The 25,730-nt window shown below is 40.2% G+C and overlaps 2 protein-coding genes across 2 annotated transcripts in view; both read right to left on the reverse strand.

Annotated features, from left to right (window-relative positions):
* LOC109909476 (phosphatidylinositol 4,5-bisphosphate 3-kinase catalytic subunit beta isoform) overlaps window positions 1–8,370 on the reverse strand; it is an 89,859-nt gene extending 81,489 nt beyond the window's left edge. The window contains exon 1 of the mRNA XM_031795478.1: window positions 7,897–8,370. The gene's annotated coding sequence lies outside the window, so the exon portion shown is untranslated. The remainder of the gene's footprint in view (window positions 1–7,896) is intronic.
* Window positions 8,371–19,175: 10,805 nt separating this feature from the next.
* On the reverse strand, window positions 19,176–24,196 carry LOC109909267 (forkhead box protein L2-like). The gene has a single exon (XM_020508336.2). The coding sequence runs from the start codon at window positions 23,834–23,836 to the stop codon at window positions 22,919–22,921; it is 918 nt and encodes a 305-aa protein (XP_020363925.1). The 5' UTR covers window positions 23,837–24,196; the 3' UTR covers window positions 19,176–22,918.
* Window positions 24,197–25,730: the final 1,534 nt, after the last annotated feature.

The raw sequence follows: 25,730 nt of genomic DNA on the forward strand, positions 1-25,730 counted from the left end.
AAGCAGTAAGGCTTGGTTGGGTTGTGTATCGGAGGACGCATGGCTTTCGACCTTCGTCTCTCCCGAGCCCGTACGGGAGTTGCAGCGATGAGACAAGATAGTAATTACTAACAATTGGATACCACAAATTGGGGAGAAAAAGGGGGGTAAAATTCACACACACAAAAAAGGCTCCTTTAATCTTAATCACACACTGATCTCAGTGATCAAGAGCACGCTCTCTCACACACACACACAAACGCTCTCACACACACAAACACAGGAATGCAACATAGCACACATTATGCTCTCACCAAACACACAGGTCCTCAAGGGGGCTTTACAGAGGACCCTGCGTCATCAAGGCCTGGCCTTAAACAAAAGACTGTCCATCACAAGCACAATACACAGCCACACTAGGACACTTATATTGCAGCTCTATTACACACTTAAAGTCCATACATTTGAATGATCTAAGAGAACTGTGATGATGGTGTGAGAGGAATGTGTTTTTCACTCTTTACCTTAACCCCTGTTCTCCCAGATGGGAGGGGGCTGTGTGTGAGGGGGATATAGTTGTCAGAGTACCCCTGTTCTCCCAGGTGGGAGGGGGATATAGTTGTCAGAGTACCCCTGGATGTTGTAAATCAGTTACCTTCTGCCTGCCTGACTGAACAAAGGTCTGGCCCAGCCTAGGTCATGGTGCAACACACACACACACACACGAGGGTGAGAAGGAGGAGTAGCAGACATTTCCATGATGTCCATCTATCTCACAGCAGGGCAGGGGAGAGAAGGTTATGAGGTTTCTTCACCTTAATTAATCCAACTAGAAAATATCCCATTGTCATCAACTGAAAATGTCCCTGACTGTACACACACAGAATAGGTAGGCGGCAGGTAGCCTAGTGGTAAGAGCGTTGGGCCAGTAACCGGAAAGTCGCTGGTTCGAAATACCGGAGCCGACAAGGTGAAAAAATATATATGTCTGTGTGCACTTCACCGTTATTTGGCTCCAGGGGTGCAGTACTACTATGGCTGACCCTGTAAAATGACACATTTCACTGCAACTATTTGGGTCACATATGACAGTATGTTTTGTAAGGTTCACTAAAACTACAGTACATACATCTGTGTGTAGAACAGCATCTGTGTGTAGAACAGCATCTATGTGTGTTGTGTGCGTAACTGTAGCAGTTATGTAGCAGCCTTAAGGCGGCGTTGTCAGGGTGAGTAGGGCAGTGTCACTCCCTCAAGTTACAGAGAAGTTTAAACCTCCAGGTCAGGACCACATCCCTCTTCTCTACCTCAGTCTAACCTTGCCTGACGACTCAAACTGAATTCTTCCACTAATCTATGTTCACTACAGACTTCAGTCAGAGACTGCCATCGTTGAAGTCATTTGCAGTGATGTCAAAATGAGGAGTGTTGTACAAAACAAAGCCATTGGATCATCTAATCTAGAGTATCAAAGTCAATCACGAATTTACAAAACAGCGCTTTACTCGCAGGTGTCCTGGCTTTGGCCCAACCCATTTGTTTCTGTGACCAATCAAAATGATTAGAATGTGTCTGTATTCTAGAAATTGTCAGGGAGGTACTCAGATTCAGACTCATTGCGGAGAATAAACTAACGTCCGTGGGCATAGCATTTGGCCAGAGCAAGGAGTTTGGGTAGCCTGGGAAAGTCTACCCCTCCTCTCATCAAGCTCTTCTTCTCTAACTCTACTTGCCTCACTTCTCTTTCTCTACAGTATAGCCATCCAACCCCATTCTACACCAAGCAAATCTCAATCCAACCCCCATTCTATACTAACCCTCAATTCAAAACTAGATCTGTCTATGCCCATCTGCATCTTTCTTTCCTTCCATTGACCTCTCAACCTTTCAACTTCTATTATTTTTTCCTCTCTCCTTTACAAAACAAAGAAATTAGAGGTTGACCGATTAATCGGTCTGGCCGATTAATTAGGGCCGATTTCAAGTTTTCATAACAAATCGGAAATCTGTAATTTTGGGTGCCGATTTTGCCTATTTAAAAGAAAAATCACACCTTTATTTAATCTTTATTTAACTAGGATAGTCAGTTAAGAACACATTCTTATTTTCAATGACGGCCTAGGAACGGTGGGTTAACTGCTTTGTTCAGGGGCAGAAGGACAGATTTTTATCTTGTCAGCTCAGGGATTCAATCTTGCAACCTTACAGTTAACTAGTCCAACGCTCTAACCACCTGCCTCACGAGGAGCCTGCCTGTTACGTGAATGCAGTAAGAAGCCAAGGTAAGTTGATAGTTAGCATTCAACTTAATCAAAATCACTAGTTATAACTACACATGGTTGATGATATTACTAGTTCATCTAGCGTGTCCTGCGTTGCATATAATCGATGCAGTGTGCATTCACGAAAAAGGATTGTCGTTGCTCCAACATGCACCTAACCATAAACACCAATGCCTTTCTTAAAATCAATACACAGAAGTATATATTTTTAAACCTGCATATTTAGCTAAAAGAAATCCAGGTTAGCAGGCAATATTAACCAGGTGAAATTGTGTCACTTCTCTGATGAGTCAGGCGAACTAATTTGCCAGAATTTTACGTAATTATGCCATTGAAGGTTGTGCAATGTAACAGGAATATTTAGACTTATGGATTCCACCCGTTAGATAAAATACGGAACAGTTCCGTATTTCACTGAAAGAATAAACGTCGTTTGAGATGATAGTTTACGGATTCGACCATATTAATGACCAAAGGCTCGTATTTCTGTGTGTTATTATGTTATAATTAAGTCTATGATTTGATAGAGCAGTCTGACTGAGCGATGGTAGGCACCAGCAGGCTCATAAGCATTCATTCAAACAGCATTGCGCTGTTTATGACTTCAAGCCCATCAACTCCCAAGATTAGGCTGGTGTAACCGATGTGAAATGGCTAGTTAGTGGGGTGCACGGTAATAGCGTTTCAAACTTCACTCGCTCTGAGACTTGGAGTAGTTATTCCCCTTGCTCTGCATGGGTAACGCTGCTTCGAGGGAGGCTGTTGTCGTTGTGTTCCTGGTTCGAGCCCAGGGAGGAGCGAGGAGAGGTACGGAAGCTATAGTGTTACACTGGCAATACTAAAATGCCTATAAGAACATACAATAGTCAGGTATATGAAATACAAATGGTATAGAGGGAAATAGTCCTATAAATTCCTATAATAACTACAACCTAAAACTTCTTACCTGGGAATATTGAAGACTCATGTTAAAAGGAACCACCAACTTTCATATGTTCTCATGTTCTGAGCAAGTAACTGAAACGTTAGCTTTCTTACATAGCACATATTGCACTTTTACTTTCTTCTCCAACACTTTGTTTTTGCATTATTTAAACCAAAATTAACATGTTTCATTATTTATTTGAGGCTAAATTGATTTTATTGGTGTATTAAGTTAAAATAAGTGTTCATTCAGTATTGTTGTAATTGTCATTATTACACATACATTAAAAAAAAATAATAATAAAAAAATATATATATAAAAAAAATAATAAAAAAAAAAAAATCGGCCAATTAATCGGTACCGGCTTTTTTTGTCCTCCAATAAATCGGTATCAGCGTTGAAAAATCTAAATCAGTCGACCTCTAAAACTAATGTATATTAACCTCCCCTTCTATCCGTCTTTATTGTTTGCCTGCATAGCTGTACCTCTCCTTTCTGCATCTTCCTTTCTCCCCGATGTTCATCGCTCCTCCTCCCTGAATTCCTCTGCAGGTCTTGGCTTGTGAAGCAGGAAAGTGGATAATTCCTCTTTCCTGGCTTTTCTCTCTGGTTCTCTTACTGGACATGTCATACTTCCTATATGTCTGCCTGTCCTGTATATGCTCATTAGATATTTAAGCACCACTATGTGTAAACCATATATATATATATATATATATATATCTGTATGCATGTGTCCTCATCTGAGGATATTAAGCCACAGAAGGTAGTTGGCTCGTGGGATACAACTGTTTGATGGGGCATGACACACACCCACCCCAAACATACACACACAGGAGCACAGCTGCTCACACACTGGCTTCCTTTCAGATTTCCAAGAGGATATTACACAAGCCATCAATGGCTGTGAGGGGTGATTCCATTTGACTGTGACAGCAGGAAGTGTGTGTGAACCAGTTAGTTAGCGAGGGGACAGTTGAGGAGGATGGTGGCAGCAGTATTTGCAGACGCAGGTGTCTCATTCCTTTAACAAGAACACTGACTACTGTACAAAACACACCCGACCTCAACTGTATTGTATAAACAGGCAGGTGGTGAGTACATTTCCATGAAGAGTACTTGATACATTGGAAAGACTTAACAAAAACACAGAAATACAATGCTATTTGGCCCAAAACGGAGAGTAGACAGGAAAGCTTTGACTATGTAGTCTCAGTGAGCATAGCCTTGCTATTGAGAAAGGCCGCTGAAGGCAGACCTGACTCTCAAGAGAAGACAGGCTATGTGCTCACTGCCCACAAAATGAGATGGAAACTGAGCACCACTTCCTAACCTCCTGCCAAATGTATGACCATAGAGACACAGATTTCCCTCAGATTACAGAAAGAATTTGAAAACAAACCTGATTTTGATAAACTCCCATATCCACTGGGTGAAATACCAGTGTGCCATCACTGCAGCAAGATTTGTGACCTGTTGTCACAAGAAAAGGGCAAACAAGTGAAGAAGAAACACCATTGCAATTACAACCTATATTTGTTTATTTATTTTCCCTTTTGTACTTTAGCTATTTGCATATCATTACAACACTGTATATAGACATGACATTGTAATGTCTATTCTTTTGGAACTTCTGTGAGTGTAATGTTACCTGTTCTTTATTTCACTTTTGTATATCATCTACCTCACTTGCTTTGGCAATGTTAACATGTTTCCCATGCCAGAAGAGGAGACACACACACACTGCAACTGGCTAATTTAAAGGTGTAGGAACCGTAGAAACCAGTCCTTTTAGCTATCACTGTTCACTATGAGGAGATCAAAGTTCTCATGCGACGCAGATCTTTTAATAACTTTTACTCCGTCATTAAGTTTCTTAGGAGAGGCCTGGTTGTGGAGTAAATAGCAGGTTGTCTAAAGGGCTGCATTGTTAAGGAGACTGACGTCAGCAGCGTTATCAGTGCCCCCCCCCCCACACACCACCTCAGAGGGGGCTTGAGAACAGCCCCGCCCAACATGGGGCTGCCTGGCCCGCAGCCAGATTAAAAATCTCTCCTCTGTTTCCCACAGGGTTAACAGACCAACTCAAAATAACATTATCCTTCAAGAGAGAACTAAATACAAGTCCAATTGATTAGTAGACACATTTCAATGAGAAGCTACAGTAAATACTTAACATTATCTGTGTACAATCAGAGCTCCAAATGTCAACTTAATCATGACGTGTTCACCAATGATACTCGCTTTCTGCACTATTGAACACAGTACAATCATGAGGCTACACACAAACCCTTTTAATAGTTTAATATTATCACTCACAGACAATTCAGATCTAACCTTTCTTTCCGATAAGTGCATTAAAGCTCTGAAATATAATTTGTTGGCCACCCTCTGGGAAAACTCTTAAAATAGTGTGTGTATGTGTGTGTGTAGAGCACAGCTACTATAACAGTGTGTGTGTTTCTGTGTGCGTGTCTGTGCTTGTGTACTGTATGTGGAAATAAGTCAAGTGTGTGTATTAAGTGTTTATGCAGACAAATTGTCCCCTCGGAGGAACAGAGTTCTCTCTCACATGACTGAGAGAAATGCTCCATTCATGGCTCTAGTCGCCACCACCTCTCCCCCAGACCCCGTGTGTTAGTGCTCCGGGGGCTGTGTGTGTGTGTGTGTTGTGTAATTTGCTCTCATAGCCACACTATAGTTGACACACACTCCTATTTGTGTCCCCGACGGTCCCCTGACCTGTGACATCATGGCTCCCTCGTCTCGTCCGGCTGGGAAGCTTACTGACTTACTGTCACATGGTGCTTCGGTCCCAGCCAGGCACTGATTCACAAAACCAACACCACTGCAAACACACACAGTCTGAATCCAATGATTATTTAGACAATAATAGAGCAATGGGATTTGTGTGTGGAGTGAGATGGTAAAGAAAGAAGAAGAGAGAAACATGTCTGAGTTGTAACACATGTCAATTCCGTTGTCTTATCTTGAATGGGAATGAAACGGGTGTGTGGACCAAATGTACACATCTCAGTCATACAGTCAAGTCACATACTGTTTGTATCCACTTTAACCACTATAGAATATGCTGCCAAATAATTAGACCTGGCCTACTTTAAAATGCATTATTCACAAATCACTCCACCATTTCCTGGTCGCTAAAATTCAAATAGTTTACCTAATTTCAGTATGTGACAAAACAACCAAGTATAATCATTGTGCCATCTAAACCACTGTAAAATATCTTTACCATAACCAAAAATATAGCATTTTCAGCTGTTTAAAGCTGGTGTACACAACCTAAAGTAAAAGATGCAAAAATGAAACTTAAGACAGAGAAGCATAGAAATAGTGCACATAGGACAGATCTACCACGTCTTAGACTGGTTTTCAACGAGAATGACAGATCTATAACTTATATTTCTATGTGAATTTCGTCAGGTCGCCCAAAATGTTAATATTGCTGCTTAAGGGAGAAAATCTGAGATACAGACATGCTCAAACTTGCATGAGCATTTGAGTTCATGAAATATAAGTAAAATTGCGACACTTAATTCACTAATATTTTAAAAGACAGGTAAGGTGCGTCATCACATTGGCTAAGCAATAACTATGTCAAAGTCTCAAAGACATAGGCCGCTTGGAATTATAGTACTAGACATTTGTTTTTTGTCACCAAGTGTGCTCGGACGTAGCCTATCCAAGTGCTGGCAGAGGCCTATAAGCTGACAAAGTGGGACAAAAGGCCTGGCGAAAATGACAGACAATGTGCTACAACAACTACTTGAATAACATATTCACACATGTTTGGGGACATGTCAGACAGTCATCTATAACGGCATTGACAGGCAGGCAGTCATGACTCTACTCCAGAAATGCACTATCCACCGGTCAACTGCTAAATTCTACCCAGCCTCACCAAAAACTTCCCGGTTTTAAAACTACCGCGAGACAAACGTCGATGCGACTTGCCCTATTTTACCACTCTGCCAATGTTCCACGGCGGGATTCCCTTCCGTTTGAGAACGCGAAGGCATAGATTACATAAAAAAATAAATCATGACATAACCGACAGCAAAGAAAAGCTATGCTATCAAGTGTAGCCTAAACATGTCCCCATCGTGTCATCCGTAGCCTAGAGTCAAACCGTGGTTCTGTATAGACTGAGATCAGGCGAAAAGCAGCAGCGACTGCGTCAAACCAGAGTTTTAATGACAAGTCACCAAAGAATATTATACAAACGACACCTAACATACCCGACCCAGCTGCACTGTAAATAAATAGCCTAATCATTTTGAAATCAAAACATGTCGCTGCTTTCAAAGGCCCATATTAATAAACGACTACAATCCGGTGATATTTTGCGTAGTCTACCTAACTCGGGGGGTTTGTAGTTCACATGGTCCCTGGTGTGGGCGAAACTTACGGATGAGAACACTAGGGATAAGGCAGAAAGCGTCATTGGGTGCTCAGAGAGCAAACCAATCATGAAACTCGTTTCGAAACGTTGCCTATTGTTTGACAAAAATAGGAAACTAATCTTTTCCCGACAAAAGTGCAAATGTAGCTTATAACTTCAAACAACAATCTGGGTGAGGTCTCGACACAACATAGCACTTCAACTCCACCTCGGTCGACTTGCTCAATGACTCCATGTAGGCTAGCCTACTAATTCGAGGAAGCGATGGAATAGTGCCAGGGACTTACCTTGAGTTATATTCTTGTTGGGAATATGAAAATAACGACCGTACGAATGAGGAAATAGGCCTAGTTAAAAGTTGTTTTCTCTCGATTGAATCCACAAGAACGACAGTTTTTCTCGCGTTTGAATCCACAAGAACGAAGAATAATATGCCGATGCGTGGCAAGAGCGGTGAGAGCCCGCTGTCTTCTCCCTGCAGGACAATGCGGCCAGGTAGGCAGATCAGCGTTGGCTTCCTGTTTTTCAGAAGGTGAAAAACGCACAGCTCAGTTGCTGTTCGTTTTTTTCTTATTCTCTCCCTTCCCTTTCTCCCCCTCCCTGCGTAGCCTACACTGTTCTTGCAGCCGCCTAGTGCTCAGCCGGCTTTGCATCTCCTATGTTCATATCCCCGGCATGTAACTTCGGGCTAGAGGTTTCACCCGGAAACACAAAGTTCTGAAACCTCTCCAACTAATTGAGATGGGAAAAAAACGCGAGTGGAATTTGGCAGTTGAAACATTCCAACGCTGCCAAAGGCGCGTCGATTATCCCGGTGCATTATTTTGGGAGGGGGTCGCGTGTTGACTTGAGCCAGTCATTATACAGGACTTTCCGTGCCAGCTGGTGCCTGCCTGGTTGTGATGCTGTGTTTAAAAAAAATAGGTACACTATGCCTTATTTTGAATGCTAATAACTGTAAAGGCAGTGCATTAATATATAGCTTAGCCTACTATGAATAGGCCTACATAACCAACATGTAGCCCCATAGGCTAATAGTCCACATTAAACTAGGCTACATGATTCATCATGGTTATGACTTAAACCGTCTCAAAGAAAGTAATGATAAGCCAGGGGTATTTTATTAGATATTATCAATTGAATAATAATGTTTGCACCATGCAACACAAGTCAGTTGCCTCATCATCAATTGAAGGGGCAACAAGTTGACCCTTTGGCAAGTTGGTCGTATGTCCTCTGATCCATCATATTTTGTCAAGCACAGTGGCAAAACGCAGGAAAAAAATATTATTTGGTCAGATACATTAGTCCACCGCTGAAGCAGGGAGAAAAGTAACCGATTAATGAAAGAGCTGTGACGCCCCCTGCTGGCTTGGTTATATAAACGAATACATTTTCTTACGTCATTCTTGACCGAGAACAGGGGTGCGTTCAGTTCGATTCAATGTTTGCTACGTTGAGTGAAGGTTTGTAATGAACGACGGGTTTCCCCAAAACAGTGAGCACCGTTTAACAGTCTTTGAGGTACGTTTGCTCCCTTTTGGTAAGTTTGCAACAAAGTGTGGCCTTATTAATATGCGTATGACCATTTGAAATAGCAAAACCCATGCAGCGTACCATATGGTAATCCCCCTCTGGACCACCATCAGATTTTCAACTGGTTGTTCAGTACCGGTTCCGTTGAATTCAACGTTGCACACCGTCATACTGAACACACCCCATGAGTGAGTTTAGGAAAGGAGATAATGCAGAACTAACCAGTAGTGTTCCAGAGATGGTCAAATGCTGTGCACTGTATGGGGAATAGGATGTAATGTGTGGGTGATGATCACACTGATTGAGAAATAACATTACTAAAGTTATCTGACCTATAACACTGATTGAGAAATAACATTACTAAACTCATATGACCTATAACACTGATTGAGAAATAACATTACTAAACTCATATGACCTATAACACTGATTGAGAAATAACATTACTAAACTCATATGACCTATAACACTGATTGAGAAATAACATTACTAAAGTTGTCTGACCTATAACACTGATTGAGAAATAACATTACTAAACTCATATGACCTATAACACTGATTGAAAAATAACATTACTAAAGTTGTCTGACCTATAACACTGATTGAAAAATAACATTACTAAAGTTGTCTGACCTATAACACTGATTGAGAAATAACATTACTAAAGTTGTCTGACCTATAACACTGATTGAAAAATAACATTACTAAAGTTGTCTGACCTATAACACTGATTGAAAAATAACATTACTAAAGTTGTCTGACCTATAACACTGATTGAAAAATAACATTACTTAACTCATATGACCCCAGATTTCATAAACATGTGGAATATGTGAGACATTTCTCCTAGAGCTTTAATCTGATGGATGGAAATGTTTACCATTTCCAATGCCACTTCAGTCTCTCTCTCTCTCTCTTTCTCTCTCTCTCTCTCTCTCTCTCTCTCTCTCTCTCTCTCTCTCTCTCAAACACACACACACACACACACACACACACACACACACACACACACACATTATTGAACTTCAAGAAGCACTTTCATTATTTGGTGTAGTATAATATTTAATTCCAGAAGAGGGCGGTACATAGCATCCTAGAATGTGCATCAACCTTTATCCCAAAGACCTCTAAATATATTTTGCTAGTTTTCATTCAGTAAAAGTAATGAATTGAATGTAAGCTTCCCTCATTGGCTGAAACCTAAAAAATATACCCCTACCCCTCATTATTACATTTGTAAAATAGTAAGCCTAATAATGTAAATATGTATACAAGCATGAATAGAATACTGTAAGAATTGTGAAGTCACTTGGCGACTTTGGTTCCACCACATCAGCATGGGAGACAGCAGCCTACAGTGGGAATGTAATACATGCCTCTAAAACATCATAATAAAAATGCCACCAATTTGAGGACAGCCCCACTGAATACAATACCCCAATTGAACCCCTGTTGGTTGATAAAGTGGTGGTTATATACAAGCAGCCCTCACATGCAGCTTTCCAAACCGTTCCCAGCCTCTGAGGCAAGCTGGGAATATGACTAATGAAATAGATTGTCTTTCAAAGGAAACCTTCTGCTCTGTGAAGCTGGCCAGAGCCATGGACAGGCTGTGTCATGTGTCATATGGCCTACATAGGCAGCCCCCCCATAACATTCTCATTATCTTAAATTTGCTAAACATAATCCGGGCTCAAAGGGAATGGCCAGATCGCTGTATGGCTGACTCCAGCATGCTTCTATTACGGAGTTATTCTCCTCTTATTCAATTAAATGTACCGTAACTCAATCCAAACCTGATCGCTGCATAATCTCATAACACGAGATAAGCGTGTAATAAAAAGCACATTTGAAAGGAGACCTCATGCGAATGCGTATAATTACGGGTATCAAAATGTAATCATTTGTTTAATTGTGAGCCCTTGCCAAGAGGTATGTAATTGTTTGAAAGGAATACGTTGTTTCTGTGGCTGAAATTGGATTGTACTGTGATGGGATCTGGGATGTGACGAGGCTACGCTTGATTGGAGAGTCGGAGACCCAGGGTCAAGCTTAAGGCAAGCTTCCTGTTTTATGCACATACACAGCCAATGGAGAGAAAGACTCACTGGAGAGACATCCTCATCATTTTCGATGGTACAGTACATAAATAAATGACATAACTCGTGAAAATCATGTTGTAATCAACATGCAATTATATGCATTGTTGTGTTTTAATTGGGCTAGTTAAATCGCCTGCATAGTGCCATGCCACTACATCCTGGTCCTATACCTCTAGCCTGGATATGCTGGTCATTTTTCTAAATAATTCCTGTATCCGTGATGTTTAATGAAGCATTTAATGAACACAGAATGGAACCATGCAACGTGTAATGGTTTACAGGGGTGTGCCCCTAGAGAATGGATGTGGCCCTAAACTGGCATGTGTAAACAGACTCTTTCAGGGGTACTGAGGGAGTGAATTGGAAACACTGACCAGCACCCCAGCCCGAGGACAACAACATGCAAAGTCAATATATTATAATTGTTGTGGTAGAGGGGCACCTAAGGATATAAGAATTTGTTCTTAACTGACTTGCCTAGTTAAATAAAGGTCAACTAAAATAAATAAAAATGCTTGTTTTAGTATGTTTTATCCTTATACAAAACCCCAAGTGAGCCTGGCAACCCCGTCCACATTGCTCCAGCCAACTGACGTTTCTTCTCAATGATGAGTCTCCATGAATTTGTAGAATGGGAACACATTCTGTCCTTTCTGATTGGTCCCAGAAACCAATGGGTGTGGCCAGACATGATCAAGTTATTCACTTTGATGCTCTGATTGGTTAGATTTGTTAGAGCTTATTTAATCGCTGATTAATTGGTTTTGTACAACGCCCCTCATTTTAAATTCACACAAACAAATTCTAGAATAGCAGTTTCAGACAATACGTGTAGGCGGTAGGATCGATAGAGCTGAGAAATTAAATTCAGGGTGAGTCGTCAGGCAAGTCTAATATGTCATATTTCTCAATGAAAATGGATGTAGACACATACCTGAAACTAAACAATACAAATATGTAATTAAAATTCTGTTTAGCAGGTGTTGAGCTATAATGGGCCCCAAGGGTCCCAGGTTTCACGATTAATCCGTGGAAATTAGAAATGGCCCCGGAGAGCTGCATAGCCTACTCTTGCCAATTCACCAGAGGTTTTCTTAAGGCACAAAGAGGGGAAGAGGTTAAAAATAGCCTCCATCAACGGGTACTATGGGAAAAGGATTCCCATTTAAAAACCGACAAAGCAATTTAGAGCTCATAATCAAGAGAAGGGGAAGTGCTTTTTTAGAGTGTCTCGCATTTCCCTTTGCAGAAGCGGCCAGCCACTTCTGCCATTCAGAGGTAAACCAGTGGTAATTCAGCAGATTGTGTGAAGGTACAATTCAAGCAGTTTGAACATGGTGATACATGGATTTATCCTAAACTAGCCTATATTCCATTGGATTTCAGATGGTCATATAGCCCAGTCCCAGGCATGCAACTATTTGAAGTTCTACAATTTCAACCCATATGCCAATTATTTCTGTAAATGACAAATAGGAAACATTTATGAAATGCACATAAATGAATCACCTATAAGTATTCCGTTACAGTGTTACCCCACATTTCTGGAGCTCCAGACTTATTTGTAGACACGCGCGGAGCACCATAGCCTATAAACGATGCCCTGTTCCTTGGCAGTGGTGCGAGGTGACATTTTGGTGGCCCCATTGTGGCGGGGAGAGAGAGAGGTCGGTGCGTGATGTTACCCTGGGCACACGGTTAGTCATTCTCCCTGAGTGGATGGCAACTCATCCTGCGTATTTATAGTCACGTATTAATTATATACGTTTAATTAACTTCTGTCTTCTTTTAGCCGAGGGTCCTGTCAACAAACCCGTGTGTGTATTTACTATTTATAATCTATCGTGCTGTATCAAAACACATCGTCATTATTATTTTGGTGGATTCGGTTATTATTTCATGTAATTTATTGTTTCTCTGGCTTTTCATTAAGATACAAATCCACTGTAACTGAAAACGTCACGTAGATCAGTGTGACGAGTAGATTACATTGGAGATCCACCAAGGGATGCTCAGAAAAAAACCTAAAACCGTGTTTGCAATGTCATATAAATAGGACAAAGCTTTTGGACCGAATTAACTTTGAGTATTTCTGGTACAAGGGAGGGGAAAACTCACGCTGATCCTAACAATTGCCGGGTTTTCTGCGAATCAAATCTTTGCATATTTTCCTGTTTCGAGCTGGTGTATACCAAACAGTGGTGACCCCACTCTCCTTTTCAATGGGTTTGGGGTGACGTGCGCTGCGTCCAAATGGAAACGGTTGCGCTTAATTCTCAAACATTCCCAAGAATGCCATAAATTCAATTGTGTGAGAGCATTGGGAAACTGGCAACCTGTGAGTGACTCGGGTGTCCGGGGGTGCCCTGGCGTGCGCAGCTGCCGCACTCGCCTGTCACCTCACGAGCCGGGGATGAACGCACGCACACTGGCGTTCCCAAAACGTGTTCAGGTACGCCTGGCGTAGAGGGGTTGGATGGAGGAGGAACTTGAGGGTCAAATGTGTTCTGTGAGAATGATTTGACCTCATTCGTCTTTTTGATTATAATCTGTCATCTCTGAGAGCACAACAAAGGATACAATCACGGTTGTTCACTGGGTGCTCAACGGAAAGACACGCAAAAACAAAACCAAACATTGTGCGAAACCTTTGCACCTCATCATGAAATAATAAAGAAATAATAAAAACATCCTTTCGACCCCCATTGGATGCATGTGTGTACCCCCATTCCTCTCACACCGACACACACACCAGTGGTGTAAAGTACTTAAGTAAAAATACTTCAAATTGTTCTACTACTTAAGTATTTTGGGTCGGTATCTGTACTTTACTCTATTTTTGACAACTTGTACTTTTACTTCATTACATTCCTATAGAAAATAATGTACTTTGTACTCCATATATTTTCCCTGACACCCAAAAGTACTCCTTACATTTTGAATGCTTAGCAGGACATGCAGGAAAATTGTCCAATTCACCACTTATCAAGAGAACATCCCTGGCTGTCTCACTAAACACACATGCGTTGTTTGTAAATGAGTGTTGGAGTGTGGCCCTGGTTATCCGGAAAACAAAGAAAATTGTGCCTTCTGGTTTCCTGTTGCAACAAGGCACTTAAGTAATATTGCAACAGAAAAAATAAGGCAAAATCCTAGAGTAAAACCTGGTTCAGTCTGCTTTCCAACAGACACTGGGAGACAAATTCACCTTTCAGCAGAACAATAACCTAAAACACAAGGCCAAATATACACTGGAGTTACATACCAAGACAGTTTTGACTTAAATTGGCTTGAAAAGCTATGGCAAGACTTGGAAATGGCTGTCTAGCAATGATCAACAATCAACTTCACAGAGCTTGAAATATTGTACAATCCAGGTGTGCAAAGCTCTTAGAGACTTATCCAAAAAGACTCAAAGCTGTAATCGCTGCCAAAGGTACTTCTACAAAGTATTGACTCAGGGGTGTTAATAGTTATGTAAATTAGATATTTCTGTAATTCAGGCTGTAACACAACAAAATGTGTAATAATTCAAGGGGTAGGAATTCTGAATGCACTGTACCAGAGATATAGGCTATCCCGACGGACAAGCTAATGTTGTAAAAAAACAAACAGATTTGTGCCTGACTTGAGTATGAGGCTCTTCATCATCATCATCATAAAAATCAAAATAAACGTTTTACTTCATGATAAAGGCTTTACGAGTTGTGATTTAACTACACTCCATACTGAAATGTTGGCTACATTGGGTGCCTACTCAGAAGAGCACGCTCCAATAGCCTTGTTTTGCAGAAAGTTTATGATTAGGCTAATTTACATGTTGTACCAATATGATTATTTATTTTGATTTTGTAATAGTTTTCATCTCTTATTATTATGGTATCATAATTAGTGTAATAGTGTGCATAAGCCTCGCATAGCTAAATAGGTTTACACATTTTTGACGTATGCTAATTCAATTCGATTCAACGCTCCATAATGCTGAGCAAGACTCTCCAGCTAAGATACAGTGAATTCCTGATATAAGCAACTGTTTTGAATTCATGTATATGAGAAACTTACAGGAATAATATGTACTGCATTGCAATTAAAGGTATCGTATACATTTGGAAATGGGGATATAATTTGGACTCCACGTGAGGCCTATTCAGATGCAATCCTCTTCAGTAAAGTGATTCAAGCATTGTTGTGATAGTTTTACACGTGCCACCAGTTAGTGTGTTTTAATGTTTTAAGTTTTAATGTTTTATAAGCACTCACGTGTTTCGTGCTTTCTGTTGCTAATATGGATCAAATGTTTATAAACAGTTATTTAAACGCCAGGCTATTATGGTACCTCATTTTTGCCTACTCCGTAACCCAAGGTATGACATGTTCGGGACCTACATATCTCTCCTAAATTATCAAATCAATGAGCTTCCAAGAGAGATTGAATACGCCTGTTAGAGCACTGTACACCGAGATCCGATTAAATTAAATTATATATAAACTATAAACTATATATTATATATTTTATTCTGAGTCCTAATTAACTGGCAATTACCGCATCTGCATGTTCCATATATTGTGTAAAAATACACTTTGTATTTTTACGCTGAAGGAGCGAGGAATTCCTGATTCGAGCTATTCTTATCTCCCGCAGCCGTGGCGACATCTTGCATGCAGGACCACTGTTCCAGCGCGTCTGGCTCAGCTCAGCTGAACTGGCAACCTTTCTGCTAAAATGCACACCTGTCGGAACCACACACTGAACAAAGACATGCATGCGCCCCATGCACCGCAAATGTGTGTGTGTGTGTGTTCAAATAATCTCACTGCTTTCCCAAATTTACTTCAGATTCTGATGTTTATCCACGTTTCTCCAAACGTCAAATTTCGAAGTTGCTCCAAAAGTCAAAATTCGAAGTGTTTTTGACATGTTAGGTTGACGACTCCTGCATCATTCAATTTTTCCAAATGTGAAATTTCGAAGTTAAGGGTTAAGGTTTTGGATATGATTAAACCATTATGTTTAGGGATTCATTCCTAATATTTAAGTTAAGGGTTAAGGTTTGGGCTATGGCAAAAAAAATAAAAAATAAATAAATGAGCGACTACCACTGGGATTGAACATACAACCTTCGGATCCGGAGTCATGGGACTGTTTTTGACACCCTGGGTTGACTCCCCTTGCTCAGTATCATTTCGTTTCTCCAAATGTCAAATTTTGAAGTTAAGGTTTGGGATAGGATTTTTTTAAATTATACCACTGGGATTGAACATGCAAGTTTAGGCATTCATTCCCAATGGTTAAGTTAAGGGTTAAGGTTTGTCCACAACTCCCAAAACACAAGCCTACTTGAAGGTAATAGCGCTCACTGTCTCTAGTGGCTGGTTTTTAAGGCATTTCCTGACTACTTCAGGACATGGACAGAGGTCCAATTTCTAAGTCAATCTTGAGCGATATGCTTGGTGTGTTATACTGTATCTGTGCATACAATGTTATTGGGTCTGGTTTTATGCACAGACATACAGGGCCTTCAGAAAATACTTTTTTTCCGCATTTTGTTGCGTTACAAAGTGTGATTAAAAATGATTTAATTGTAGATTTTTTTTTGTCAACGATCTACACAAAATACTCTGTAATCTCAAAGTGGAAAAATTAAAATAAAAAATACATTAAAAACTAAACATCAATATATCTTGATTACATACAGTAAGGTTTGAACTTCCTGAGTTAAAATCACCTTTGACCTTCTGTCTCTAAGAGCTTTCCACTGTCTCTCAAGAGCTTTCCACAGTCTCTAAGAGCTTTCCACTGTCTCTAAGAGCTTTCCACACCTGGATTGTGCAACATTTGCCCATTATTATTTTTTTAATTCTTCAAGCTCTGTCAAATTGATTTTCATGTCTTGCCATAGATTTTCAAGCAGATTTAAGTCAAAACTGTAACTTGGCCACTATCTTGGCCATTCACTGTCCTCTTGGTAAGCAACTCCAGTGTATATTTGGCCTTCTGTTTTAGGTTATTGTCATGCCGAAAGGTGAATTCATATCCCCAGTGTCTGGTGGAAAGCAGACTGAACCTGGTTTTACTCTAGTCTTTTGCCTGTGCTTAGCATCATTCCATTTCTTTTGTATCCTGACAAACTCTCCAATCCTTAACGATTACAAGCATACCAATAACATGGAACCACCACTATGCTTGAAAATATGGAGTGATACTCAGTAATGTGTTGTATTGGATTTGCCCCAAACAAAATACTTTGTATTCAGGACAAAAAAATACATTTCTTTGCCACATTTTTTGCAGCATTACTTTAGTGCCCTGTTGCAAACAGGATGCATGTTTTGCCAATTAGGTTAGTATTGTGAAGTAACTACCATTAACAGCCATTAAACTCTATAACTGTTTTAAAGTCACCATTGACCTTAAGGTTTCTTCCTCTCTGGCATCTTAGTTAGGAATGACGCCTGTAACTTTGTAGTGACTGGGTGTATTGATACACGATTCAAAGTGCAATTATTAGCTTCACAATGCCTAAAGGGATATTTAGTGTCTGCTTTTTATTACATTTGTACCCATTGTATTTTTACCCAACTACCAATAGGTGCCCTTCTTTGCGAAGCATTGGAAAAGCTCCCTGGTCTTTGTGGTTGAATCTCTGTTTGAAATTCACTGCTCGACTGATGGACCTTACACAGAAGAGGTAGTCATTAAAAAATCTGATGAAACACTATTATTGCACACAGAGTGAGTCCATGCAACTTATTTTGTGACTTAAGCACATTTTTACTCCTGAAATGGTTATTGACTCAAGACATTTCAGCTTTTCATTTTTCATTAATTTGTCAAATTCCACTTTGACATTATGGGGTATTGTGTGTTTTTTTCAGGTTTCAGATTCAGGCTGTAACACAACAAAATGGGGGGTAAGTCAAGGGTGTGAATACTTTCTGAAGGCACTGCATACTGTACTAACAGTAAACTAAAAGAGAAAGATCTATTGCAACATCTAAAGTAGGCCTAAATGCATTGGTCATGTCTTTGTCAAAGCATGTACTCAACAACTGTAAGTAAACAAAACGCAACTCTATGGTTGCATGTGCAAGGACATTGTTTTACACGACATGTTCGGGTCCTCTATACCGATACTCAGACATACTCAGAATCCTGTACCTACTCATATCATCAGCATGAATGTTGGCTGTGGAATTGTAACAATTAATACAACATATTGTATGTTGAATGTTGAAAATAGCGATGATAACAATTATAATAATTATACTATTCTAATATAGGCTATCATAATCATAATTTTACAAATGTATTAATAGGTTCAGGTGGATAAATAGACAAAGCAAGATATTAATTACATATCCATCGTCGGCTAAATGTAGGCTAATCTCCGAAGATGGTTCATTTAGCAGGTCGCTGACAGTATGCCTTATTCTTCGTGAAACGTTGTATTTATTAATTTAAGAAGCATGTTTAGAATACACTGGCCTTTCATACGCGCCCTTGTCTCCTTGTTGTTTACAAAACATGAATGTGAAGAAACAGAAAATATACACAGTTAGGTCTTCATTCCAACCATGTCGCACAGGATGGAGATGTGTGAAAAGTGCTGTACGCGCGCTGCTCATCCAGCGCGCTAAACAGAGAGACATACCAGGTACAGTAAATACATCTGTGGGATGGAGCGCCACGTGGCTTCGCTCAGCTTGAATGAGTGCACAACTAACAACTCATTAGTCTATGTCTTTGAACGACTGTTTGTTCTTTTTCCTCTTTGCTGAGGTGGTTTTAGTCCCTAAGTTTATTAAAAATGAGTATTAGAGTGCACAATTCTAAAGTTGGATGACTTATATATAGGTTCATTTTCCAGGCCTAATTAATTCAGTCTTCAATTATTAATATGAGTATTATGACACATTGAGTTGTTTCTCATGTTTATTTATTTATATCCTACAAAGATTTGTTGAATGTAGCTTCTGCTATAACAACATAAATCACACATGACATTTCACAACAAGCATTTTTCCTCCATTCTAGGCTATGGCTAAATGCATTGACTTTCGTTTGTGGGTCGAAGCGATTTATTCTCTGATATTCAAAATACATTAAATTACTATTTGTTTAGGTTAAAAATAACAAATTGGTCGCTTGGTTGTCTGTGTTTAAACGAGGGATGCTATACACATAGTTCAATACGCTATATAGGCTCATATGCAAATCTATTCTCCAGTTATGGAATACGCCCACACAGAAAGCTAAAAACGTTAACCATTATGGTTTCTGTTGGGCTGCATGTATCTACATTTTGCCTCATACACATGTGATTACAAAGGTGGGCTAATGCGTTACACCAATCTTTTCAACTGAGGCCCTTCAGCTGAAAGTAAAACGATGCAAAAGTGGCACCAGGCCTATTAATAAACATGCACCTGCTGATAGTATGATAACTGCTTTATATACAATGGCTGTTCATCAACAGTGATTCAAGGCATAGACTATAACTGGGAAAACACTATATAGGTCAATAAGTCATGAGTTTCATCATAATCATCTTCTCCAAGCGTACAAACGACATGGACATGTACTCTTTTCGTGACTCACCTTGCCCGCACAATGAATAACGAATTAAGGAAAGGGTCACAATATCCTCTGTGCGCATCACATTTGCATCCATACAAAGCATATCAATCAAACAAGTATTTGCTTATAATATATTAATGGCAACTTGTGCTAACTTGTATGTATAAAAATCCTTATATCATCATTGTAAAAACGTTTTAAACCAGACGATAGTCACCCGATAACTCTTCGAGTATGAACCTGAGTGTGTTCGAAATGGATAATAGGTGGAAGAGGGTTGAGAATAGATGTGTATTGAAAGCTTCTCACTCGTCACCACGTCTCTCTTTTCAAGAGCGTCACTGCCCCAAGGGTTGGCAACCGCTCTCTTGGGCCTCACGAGGAAGTGCACGTAGGCCTACATCTGATTCAGCGCGTTCAGACAAAAACGACAGGGTTGGATAGACGTGTGTAAAGTTCTAACATCATTCTCCAGTGATAGACCATAGCAATTTAGGCATCAACATGAAACATCGTTTCAATCTAGGCGGATGTATTTGTTTTGTAGCCTGTAGGTCGGTTAAATGTAGGGATTGTAGAGACTGAAATACGTTTTAAACGTTCACGACACGACATATTGCCTAGAGGCTTCCAACACCAAAAGATGTTGGAAAACAGTATGGTGCCATCCATTACTTTGCGCTCAACCCAGCCCACTCACACGTCACTTGTCTTAGCTCATATGTAAGACATGGTCTTAGCTCATTTGTAAAAAATGGTCTTAGCTCATATGTAAGAAATGGTCTTAGCTCATATGTAAGAAATGATCTTAGCTCATATGTAAGAAATGGTCTTAGCTCATATGTAAGACATGGTCTTAGCTCATTTGTAAAAAAAAAAAATGGTCTTAGCTCATATGTAAGAAATGGTCTTAGCTCATATGGATACAAATAGCTTGATTTCCAGCAGATAAGCCAATAAAGGTCTAGGCTATATAAATTGAAAATATTTGGCCAACATGCCTTAGGATAATTTATTCGAATATCTGGACAACCCAACTGATAACCAAGCAATCGTTAGATAAGAATCGTGCAGTAATGGTAAACTACATAGTGTAACAGAACATTTGTTTAGGGTGGATGGCAAAATTATTTCGAATTCATCCATGACCAAACTCCTTGGTTCACCAAATTCACCTTATTGTAAATGATAATAACAGGCCATAATAATAATCATAATAACAATAATAATAACATTCATTTATAATAATAATAATAATACAGTAATAATAATCAAGTGCCACTGAGCAATTATGCATGAGCAGTTGATAATCACACAGAGAAAGCCCTCCATGCTCCTTGGAAAAGCTCACTGGGCTGAAGCCACAATTCGTTTAAACACATAATGGAGGTTAGCCTACATCATATGGGGATAATGATTAAATGGAATGACTGGGATGGCGACCCTTAACTTCTGCAGCATCTGTTTCTGCTAAGCATTCGCCCTCGGAACAACCACTGCCAAAATACCCTCTGAAGTTCACAACGTCTTCTTAAACACGCACAGCTTTTTCTTTGATTTTCTCTCTTCAATTGTTGCACTCTGCTGACAAATGAGTTGCCGTAGATGTATTTTGTAACTCTAATAATGAATGTAGACTATTCAGATAAAGCAGAAGTTCACGCTTTCATTTTGGCCAAAAGTTGTAATGCATGCAAGTTCCCAGAGCAGGCCACGCAGTGTTTTCATGTGTTAAGCAACAGGGTTGGCACTGGAATCAAATGAAGGTCTAATTAATAGCTTAGCAGTTCAAATGGTTTAGAATTCAATTGCATTTTCCAAAACTACTTTCGAACTGAAGAATATATATTTAGTGTAAAAAACTGAAATATCCAACCAACTACCAGTAAACTAAACTTTAGCTAAACTGTACAAAAGTATTAGGCCTTATTACGCATCTGCTAGATATTTGGAGATGTTTTACGCAAAGGATTTACATGCCAAAAATGTTGAAATAACTGGAATTTAACATGAACATTTTCAAGACAAAAATACACATTCGGGTTTAGACCTAAGTGAACAACTTTCACGGATAGAATTCCAATGAACTTCATCTGTGGAATGTATAGTTCTAAGCCTACGTTGCAAGCCGGATAATAACGGCCATGCATTTGTTTAGTGATTGACCACATAATAATAATATTCATTATAATAATAATGAACATAATATTATCGTTGATAATTGTTGAAATTTGTGGTTTAGACAATACCGTTTTTGCAAAAAATAACGATTAATTAATGACCAATGTTTTACGTTGAAAGAAATACAAGTTTATTAAGAAATTCAAAATACTAGAAAAAGAGGGAAAAGTGCTAATTTAACATGGTCCCAACATGAATGAGACAAAAATAATTACGATTATAAAAAACAAGAAAGGTTAAAAAAAATCTGGCACTGGACTGAATGTTATCGGAAACCAAACCATCTCTATCAGAGGTCACGAAGCCTAAAAAGTCGATGACCCCCGAAGTAACACATCTTTGGTATTGCTCCTTCTGACTGTGCTCTATCTCCCCACCTGTATCCCGAGTAAGAACTGTGACACGGTAATAAAAATAATAAAGACAGGCTAAAGAATCAACATTTCACCTGGTTTTGCTGGAGTCCGCTCAGTGCACTATACTGGTTCAAATACGTAGGAGTTCTAATTCAATTATCACTCGTTCAGGTGATGTTTAAAATTCCAAGACAGGGAGAGGGTTTTGTTTGTTTTGTTTTCATGGAATTCGTATCCCCGTGAAAAGGGAACTGGTCGGATTTGACAAATTTAACATACAATAGCACGGCCTTCTGTCCAATGCAACAAAAAGTTATGCTACCTCGTGCTTAGTTGTGACCACTTAATCTCACAATTTACAGTTTTTGAAAATTCTCTCACCATCCCCACTTGGATGTCTTTCCATATGAATGTTCAGTACATTATTTGGATCAAAAGAGCCCGTCATAGTATTGTCTCTTCAAAAATAATTTTGTTTCTGTTTTGAATACACAGGAATTTACTTATTGTCTTTCTCTCACAAGAGTCCATTTTACAAGTGGCCCTCTGGTAAACTTTAAATGTCAATCCTCGTGTGTAACGCGGAGTGTTTGCTCTCGTGATCCCAATACGAACAGTGCATCATGGAGAGCTCCGTAGGCTGGCGGGAGCAGGCGAACTGCAGGCCACCTCCGTTGCTGGAGGAGACCGGGGGCGGCGCAGCGGTCGCCGGGCTCAGCTGCTGGGCATGGTGAGCGTGCGGGTGGTGGTGATGGCTCATGCCGTTATAAGAGTTCACCATACTGGGGAGACCCATGCTCTGCACCCGGGAGTACGGGTTGTATGAGGAGGGAGCGGACAGTCCTTTCACATTTACTGGACTCACGTTGCCACCGGCCATCTGACAGGAGGTGTAGGACATCGGGGTGGGCGGTTGGCCCAGCGACCACGAGTTGTTCATGAAGCTGGACTGTAGGTACTTTGGAGGGGACAGGTAGCCGTACCCATCACCGCCGAAGAGGGATTTCCCGGGCTGGAAATGGGTCGGTGGAGGTCTGAAGGGACGTTTCATTCGACGTCTCCTTCTGTAGTTTCCCTTCTCGAACATGTCCTCGCACGCCGGGTCAAGGGTCCAGTAATTCCCCTTTCTCTCGCCGCCTCCCTCGCGAGGAACTTTGATGAAACATTCGTTCAGACTCAAGTTATGCCGGATACTGTTTTGCCAGCCTTTCTTGTTTTTCTCGTAGAAAGGGAATTTGGTGATTATATACTGGTAAATACCAGATAGAGTCAGGCGCTTCTCTGTGCTCTCCCGGATGGCCATGGCAATGAGAGCCACATACGAATATGGTGGTTTTTGAGACGGGTCCGTTTTCTCCGAACCCTTTTCCTGGACCGGTTCCTCCTTCGGTCGCTCCTTGTCCTTCGCGGTGTTGGTGTCGTGGACCATCAGGGCCATTGCGTCATCCTCTGGGTTTTGGTAAGTGTCCATCATTGCGCACACCAAAACAAAAACAAATCCAGCACAAATACAGAACAACAAACGCGATTAACTACACTTGCAGAAAATTATATTAGCCTTAGCACCTCAAAATGGACTCCAATACAAAACTCTGACGCTGCCTCCTTAACGTTTAGCGCGCAGAGAAATCCGAGTTTTGAGCCACAGTTTGTGACTTGTTATGCACTAGCCTCTCCTCTAGAACATACTTTCTCCCAAACTGGTTTGTGATGGAAGCGCAGCCCAGGTTGTGGTTTGATTCCTCTCTTAGCCCAGCCCTTTTCGCTTTTTTCCCCCACAGGCAGGCGGTAGGCCTGCTAGTGGCGGTAGCTCTCCAGTGCGTCGTGCGACGTACTGCTCTGTGATTGAGCGCATTAGACGAGTTCCGCCTCTGTTGGTTTACAGCTGCGTGGTGAGGAATCTCTCTTGTCTGCCCACTTCATATTATCAAATAAATATTCCTATTCACACACGGTACAAAAATAACACGTGTTATAGTGGGGTTTAGACAATATACCACTCATTGCAAATGATTAGGAAACAGCTTAGAGAAAAGTTAGTGTGTCAAATAAAAATGATTAAGAGGAAGAGAACTTCAAGGTACCGTAAATAATTTCATGAATTTCAATGACATTAAAAAGCACTTGTTGCATGGGACAGTTATATTTGACAAAATAGCCAACTATTAATTCCTGTATTTATGTTGACTTATAGTTAGTTTGTACAAAATAGTAGCCTATCGACTATTCATAACTGATAATATTTTTGTTTGCATGGACTGCACTTTTCAATATTGTCCAATGATAAAACAAGGTAGGCCTAATATAAATAGTATTTTCAGCTATTGTAAGTAAAATAGCCTCGGCCTATATCCTCAGATTTACCTCAATATGTTTCTGCATTCCGTCTGACTGCAGGCTGAAGCCTCATTAGCTACTGACCGCTTGTCCGCAGCAGCCGCAGAAAACCTGGATTGATAGTGCCGCTTAATTAGCAGGCGTTGTGGTGGAGGTGTATGGAGGGGGTATACATTTCCCTGGCCACCCATGTGGGTCCCGTCGACTTTTTCCGGGATGGTATTTCCGTGCTATGAGAGTTTACGCAGGTGGAACAGCATTGGCATGTGTGTCATCGCCCGCCACTAGCCCACAGTCTGGACCCGGCTGGTCGCTTGTAGAGAAGCCCCGGCTCTCCTCACCGGGGAACAGCTGAACAGCAGTAAGAGCCAACCGTCTCTCAGCGCGCAATTACTTGAGGATACCGAGGGCAGCTTCCAGCCCTAAAATAAAGACTTTTCTCAGGTTCCTGATGATTGTTTTCACATATGTTTTTGGACCATAAACATATGCTGAAAATATATGACTAATTGTGTCTAGTTCAGATAGCGTCGACAAAAGAAATGAAGTGGTTACTTTTACTGTAAGAGTACTTTTAAAATGGGTGTCAACTTATACAAATAGCAATGAAATAAAGAACAATAACAATGCATTATCATACATTGTATCTCATAGGCCTACAATGCATAGAAAGGCCAATCAAATCTTAGATTTCTGTGTGGAAAAATGCACCAAATAAGTGTAGGAACGTATTTTGTTGATAAATATGCTATAATATGCTACATATTTTGGAAGTGTTGTATTATGCATGGTCAAGTCAAATGTGTTTGGGGATATAATTTCACCAAAATGCCCAAACATTCGTTTTCACAAAGATTACAAATATATTTTGGATATCAAACACACATGAAAGTCAAGGATACAGTTTGTTGGGTTGGGTTTATTATTTTAAATGGAGGTGAATACAGGCCTATACTTCATTTACGTTCTACTTTAACATAGCGACACAGATGCGGTAAAGTGGTTTTTAAGTGAGTGAAAACAAAGAAGAC

This window comes from Oncorhynchus kisutch, linkage group LG18, assembly GCF_002021735.2.
Source record: "Oncorhynchus kisutch isolate 150728-3 linkage group LG18, Okis_V2, whole genome shotgun sequence".
NCBI lineage: Eukaryota > Metazoa > Chordata > Actinopteri > Salmoniformes > Salmonidae > Oncorhynchus > Oncorhynchus kisutch.

Coding starts and splice junctions, on each gene's coding strand:
- LOC109909267 (XM_020508336.2), bottom strand. CDS start 23,836: ATGATGGACACTTACCAAAACCCAGAGGATGACGCAATGGCCCTGATG.